We start from the raw sequence: 6761 nt of genomic DNA, 5'->3' as shown, positions 1-6761 counted from the left end.
AAATATGGACATTGCTATGTTGAAATGGATGTTTGATAGCTGTCCAGACAGTAATGAGTATCATATTTCACATTGTGATACGGTAAGTTTTAAAATTTTAATTTATAACAATGGTTTGTCATGCCTTAACTAATGTTTTCTAAATTTTTAAACATATGCATCGTTGCAGATTTTATTGCCATGGGATATTTGTGGGATATTTCTATTGTTTGTTTTTGATCAAAATAAAAAAGTGGTCTCAATTATGGATCTGATACCAATACCTATTTTGGGAAAAATTGTACTTAAAACTGTGGTCAACAACCTAAACCGTGCGCTCCAAGTTGCAAACCCTGCATTCAAAGACGACATTTCTAAATGGGAATGCAAAGTTCATGTTGTTCCAACAAACTCACATGGGTATGAATCTTTTCAATGCATTACAAGATTAACTGATTTATTCAATAGTCAATGTAATATTTTTATAAATGCAATGCCTTGTCGGGTTATTTGGTGTTTAATTTCATGCACTCATTGTGCGATGGACAGCTATATTTTCCCATACCCCAGGTTAGTATTTACACCATGCTTATTTGTATACACATTACACATTATTTTGTTATAACAATGTTGCATAATGCATATGTAGGATGATTTTGAACTAAGAAAGCAATTTTTGGTGCATATTTTAAAGTATGAAGAGAATGAAGCTCAAAACAATATCCCATCAATTGAACGAAGCATCATAGATCACATCAATAGATGGACCTTCAAGAGATGCATAGTTGTGGTTTCTAAAATATCTTTTTGTAACAAATTATAATACAATTATTATGTCATCGTGCATTTTATGTGAAGACATGTTTCTGGATTATGTGTTACACGCACGCTCATATCGTTGGCATAAGACACCATGATAAAGACAGTTGGCTTGATAATACAAACTCACTAACATAAAAAATAGATTCATAATAAATGTTTTTATGCGTTGGATCACAAAATATGTCACTCTTTTGAAAATATATTTTAATATTATATTATATCAACTTATTCTGTTTGAGACATGCGTTGCACGTGCATGCTTACTAGTGGATGAAAAAAAGGGCGTCATCGGTTCAGGAACCAACCTTCACCGAGATTACATAGGGCCAACATCACGAACACAAGATACCATTGTAGGAAAATATGAAAATCAGGTATGAGAAATGAAATTACTTTTGTTTTTATTCAGCTGCAACAATTAAAGTAAACGTGTAAAAACTATAAAGATGATACATGGTCAATCAATTCATTGATGGCCAGTAGAGAAGACCCACCACTCTCAAAGCAGGACGCTACTGTCTTCTTAAGCTCTCCCGCTCTCTTTCTCATCGCCTCCCCTTCGCTCCCCTTCATAAGCTTCAGAATGGCCTCCCCAATTTTGTTTCTCTCCAGCTCACCTTCGAGCTCAAAGCCTATGCCCCACACCGCATCCACGTATCTCGCGTTCATCATCTGGTCCGCGAACTGAGGCCTACAGATCATGGGGCAACCCTTGGCTACACTCTCGAGCGTCGAGTTCCACCCGTTGTGGGTCCAAAACCCGCCCACCGCACGGTGGGCCAGCACCTCCTGCTGTGGGGCCCACGGGGTCACCCTACCCCTGCCCGTCACCATATCGTCGAACCCTTTCGGTAGACATGGTCCGTCCGATCCCGGCACGAGGTCTTGCCGAACGACCCACAGGAACGGCTGGCCGCTGTTGGCCAACCCCCACGCCACCTCCGAGAGCTCACCGGAGTCCATGCACGCCAGGCTCCCAACGCTGACGTACAATACCGACCCCGTGATCTGCGTGTCCAGCCACTCGATGCAGGTGTGATCCTCGTGCGGAAGCACATTGCTGCTTCTCCCTGCTGTGCCCTCGGTCTTGGAGGAGAGCCTGTGGAGAGGGCCGGTCGCGAGCACCATGGCGATGCCTATCTCGTCGCGGATCTTCTCAAGCTCGTCTGTTTCTAGTGCCTCGAATGTGTTGAGCACAAGGGCGGAGTAGCTCCTTGCTGCATGGGTTGCTTTGGCCAGAAATTTGGATAACATGTCATGGTCGGCCCTGCTCGAGAGGAAGAGGTCCCTCACGCGCAGCGGGGGAAGCTCCTTCACTGGCATGTCGAGTTGCGATCCTGAAACAAACATGTACGTGGGTAAATTAAAGAGGTAAATACACCCGAAGTCATAGAACTTGCACGCGATGGTCAGTTTGGTGCACAAACTTGTAAAATACATGTTTCCGATCATCAAACTTTGCACAAGCGTTCATATACGATCACATTTCATATACACGGACGTATCCATGGGCTATGTGGCATTCCAGTGTGGCCAGGGCCCATTGTCATCCGCTGTAGCATGTAGATCTGCAGAGAAGCCTTTGGCTTTTTTTATTTTCGTATTAAGCCCCTAAAAATAAAATGAAAAAACAAGCGATGTGGGGTCTTGAAGCTGCAACGTGCCCTAGTAGTCATACGTGGACAACCATCAGACTACTGATCATTGATATCTATGTAGCATGACTAATTTCTGTATCATATAAACATTGACTGAAAATAATTTTTACAAGAAATGTAACACGGAAAAAATGAGCACCGTGGCTCGACCATGTGACCTTGTGCTCAAGGTTAACTAACATTATCACTGACAACACAACACGTCCAGATGTAAGAAAACAATTTATATTCTTGTGTTTGTGACATTCAAAAAATATTTATGTGTTACAAAAAAGGTACACGGCATTTTAAAAAGTTTCAAAAACTTGTATTTGGAAAAATGTTAATCAACACAACACGTCCATATTAACATTTTTTCAAATACAAGTTTTGAAACTTATGTGTATTGAAATATATACTCCATGTGATACATATATCTTTTGATGTTTTAAATACTCCAGTATACATCTATGTTTTGATACACATATATTTTAAATACTCCAGTATACATCTATGTTTGGAGTATTTAAAAAATATATGCTTAATACTTTTTAAGTGTATGATTGGCATTTTTTTCAAATACAAGTTTTGAAAAGTTTTGAAACTTTTTTCAACTATGTTTTTAAAATTTTCGGATGGTACGAAACATTTTAAAGATACACAAACTGTTTTATACATTGTATAGGCATTTAAAAAATGTCATGACCAGTTTTTTTGGAATGCATGAACATTTTTAAAATGCAACATATCATTTTTAATTACACAAATGTGGTTTACAATGTTTATTTTTTAAATGTCACACACCTTTTTTTGTAACACATAAACATTTATTAAATATCACAAACACAATAATATAATTTTTTTTCTTACATAGAACAAGAAGGAATAACAACATGAAAAATATTTATCCCATTTGATATGTTGTGTTGTCGAAGCCCGGTGGTAATCTTAGTTAACGTTGACCACAAGGTCACATAGTCGAGCCATGGTGCTTCCTTTTTTGGGGTTACATTTCTTGCAAAATTGATTTTTCGGCCGTGTTTATATGATATAAAAACTATTCGTGCTATCTAGACATGAATGGTCATTGGTTTGGTGGTTGTTAACCCAAGCCTAGTAGGGGCACGTCCCTAGTTTGTAACCGAACCATCCCTTATTTTTCCATTTTATTTTAGGGGCTTTATACGTAAATAAAAAATCATTTTATTTTAGGGGCTTAATAAGTTTAAAAAAATAGATGCATAATACGTAAATAAAGAAAAAGCCTACAGATCTATCATGCGTGGTGGGCTTACAGTGGGCCCTGGCCATGCTGGCATGCCACATAGGCCACGGATACGTCTGCGTACATGAAATGTGACCGTATATGAACGTTTGTGCAAGTTTGATGACCAGAAACACGTATTTTACAACTTTGTGCACCAAACTGACCGTCACGTGCAAGTTCTATAACTCCCGGTGTATTTACCTCTAAATTAAACTAGCAGTGCTATTCGTGTGTACTAGTTTTACCAAAACTAGATGATATTGAGATGGTTGCAATCCAAATAAAAATATAATATACTCCCTCCATCTTTCAAAAGAAAGCCTTTAAATTTTATCTCAAGTATCTATATCTAATATAGTAATTATTAATATATTTTTTACAAACTTTGATCAAACATTACACCGTTTGACTCGAGATAAAACTTATAATCATTCTTTTTGGAGATGAAAGAGTAGTACATACTTCCTCTGCTCCAAGATATTAAACGTTTTGACAGTTCAGTTTAAACCGTCATTTAGAACCTTTTTTAAGAACTATCACGTACAAGTAGGATTCCTATTCCGATATTAAGACAGCTGTTTGGCAGCAAGGATGCACATCAATGTTCGGTCAAGTGTCTCATTCTAGTTAACTAGAAAGAGACCAATCTTTCTAAGCTACAGTACAGTTAGCAGTGTAGGAAAAGGAAATATACTATTCTACAAAAAATAAATTCTTACTTTGTCGTACATGCTGCGGAAGGAAGAACACTAGCGTGATAGAAGAGTGTGGGGATCCTAATTAGGACATCTTCTACGGTAACCCGCAAGTTTTCTCCACATCCGTCCGCGGACAAGGGGATCAGTTCGTGGACACGGATACTGAAAGCCACCATACAACACTGCCCGCATACAATACCATCATCTTTTTTTTTCAAACATTACCTATTCTTCGTGTTTCTTGCAAAGAACATCAACTAGCGGTGTAGGCATTTGGGAGTTCCGACGAAATTTATGAATTTTGAGGGTGAGTGAAATATTTGTGTTTTGTTCAAAAAATATCAGCATTTAGCATTGTTCTTATAAAAGATTATAAAAGAAGGAGGAATCCACCATTGTTACAAAGCTCGTTCGGGCAGACTAGTGGTACTGTGGTAGGCTAGGCTACTCTCTCTTGCTTCAGCTGTATTTCAGTTCTACGGAACGAAGCCCAATTTAGATTACAGGCAAAATAACAATTTATCAAATTATTCAAATTAAAATATAGCTGAATTTAAATAAAATATTCATTGATTTGCCCAAAATAAATTTGAAAATTACAAATTTTCTATGGTTTCGAGGGTGATAAAAGAGCACGATTGATAACAGTTATGATGGGTGGGTCCGATGATTGAAAAACCTCACAAAATCTTAAAATTCACATATTGATCGTAAAAAATTCATAAATTTTTTATGGCTCCATTTATCATATATTTAAGCATTCACAAAAAAATTAATTCTTGAGCGAATAATTATTTTTTTCTATGTTTGTTATTAAGCATTCGGAAGGAATACTCTACCATAAATGAAGGGAGACTAGCCACGAGAATTGGCAAAACACTCTTTTGATCTTGAGCTCACATCCTTCCTGGTGAACGATAAAATTCAATAAAATAGTAAAATAATTAAAAACTTTTTTCTTGTAAACATTGATGAATGTTTCAGGTTTCAAGTGCGTGCGAAATTTTGTGATGAAACGAAGTGGTGACGTCCGGGCAAAAATACAAAATCGACTCTTCAAAAGGCTTCGAACAATAACCTGTTGAAGCATTTTTTTTCTTTTTGGTCAGACCTCTATGAATGATATTTATCACAAAATTTTGTCCGCAGGTGAATAATTTATTAATGTTTATCACATTTTTTTACTTTTTAATTTACTGTTCACCAAGGTACGTGTGAATTGGGATAAAAAACTCCATGTCCATAGAATTGTGTTTAGTACAGACTAGGATTAACTGACCTTCGGGGGGCAGATAGCCGTTTTGGTGGAGCATGGGATAGGCAAGGATGCAGTTGAAGCAGGCTGCGCTGCCAGTCCGGAGCGCTATCGTCGGCAGCCCGAGCTCCTCGGCCGCCTTCTGCGCGCCGAAGAGGCTGGAGTCGACGAATAGGCACGCGGCGCGGGGCATCCGCTCGCCTGCGAGGACGTCGCGGAAGGCCACGGACGCCTCCATGGCTGTGTTCATGGCGACGATCATAGAGACGACGTTCCCTGACGCGACGACGTCAGCGGGGACGCCGTCGGGCACGGCGACGAAACCAAACTCCGGGCGGAGCGCGGGGTCCAGCGTGTTGCGGAACCCGGTGTAGTGGAGGATGGTGACGGCCAGGCCGGGGCCGTGGAGCACGTCGGCGAGCTGCAGCATCGGGTTGATGTGGCCCTGGAATGGCAGCGGGAACATCAGTACTCTGCGTGCGCGCGCATGCGGCTGCCGGCCGTTCCCGCCACCATTTGATGCATCTTGGGCGGTACTTGTTGTGCTCATTGCTTTGGGTCAATCTCAGCTCGTGGCCAACGGTTCTATCTTGGTCTTTAGCAAGCGCCGGGTACCCTCATTTTCTCTTCTCTTCTCTTCTCTATCTTCTTAGTTCTTATATAGGAGTATCTATACAGAAAGAATGCAGTTTTTCTTGATGCAAAACACATGGTATTCCATTAATCGGTGGACACGAAAGAATCGCAGGCCGCTGGATGGTTAGACAGCCACACAGTATGGTCATCAGCGAGCTCCAATCATGCTGTATAGGTGGGACGGGGTATTGCTCTGAGAAAAAGATGGGACGAGATGTACGGAGGCCCGCGTCTATGTGCAACATGTGCCGCATAATATAAAGGGAAAAGATTCCTCGGCTGGCTCATAATCATGGTACGCTCCGTCGCCTTCGTTGCGGGTCACGCGTCCTTCTATAGGACCCAGCACCACATTGATCGCAACAACCACGTTTGGTGTTCCTAAAAAGATCTACACCGCATCCGTCTCTGCTAGCAGCCATTTCTCACCCACTGTATTACTCTCTCTCTCTCAGATACAACTCAAT

The 6761-nt window shown here is 40.3% G+C and overlaps 1 protein-coding gene across 1 annotated transcript; it reads right to left on the bottom strand.

Annotated features, from left to right (window-relative positions):
• Window positions 1-1219: 1219 nt before the first annotated feature.
• On the bottom strand, window positions 1220-6258 carry LOC119334207 (DIMBOA UDP-glucosyltransferase BX8-like). The gene is made up of 2 exons (XM_037606811.1): window positions 5683-6258; window positions 1220-2138 (listed from the first exon to the last, which is right to left on the bottom strand). The coding sequence occupies exons 1-2, from the start codon at window positions 6206-6208 to the stop codon at window positions 1240-1242; spliced, it is 1425 nt and encodes a 474-aa protein (XP_037462708.1). The 5' UTR covers window positions 6209-6258; the 3' UTR covers window positions 1220-1239.
• Window positions 6259-6761: the final 503 nt, after the last annotated feature.

The sequence above is a fragment of the Triticum dicoccoides genome, chromosome 7A (assembly GCF_002162155.2).
Source record: "Triticum dicoccoides isolate Atlit2015 ecotype Zavitan chromosome 7A, WEW_v2.0, whole genome shotgun sequence".
NCBI classification, from domain to species: domain Eukaryota; kingdom Viridiplantae; phylum Streptophyta; class Magnoliopsida; order Poales; family Poaceae; genus Triticum; species Triticum dicoccoides.
The sequence above is the reverse complement of the archived record's forward strand: the minus strand, read 5'-3'. Positions and strand labels throughout refer to the sequence as shown.

Coding starts and splice junctions, on each gene's coding strand:
- LOC119334207 (XM_037606811.1), bottom strand. CDS start 6,208: ATGAGCACAACAAGTACCGCCCAAGATGCATCAAATGGTGGCGGGAAC. Junction 2,139..5,682: donor CGGCTATCTGCCCCCCGAAG/GTCAGTTAATCC, acceptor TGTTTGTTTCAG/GATCGCAACTCGACATGCCA.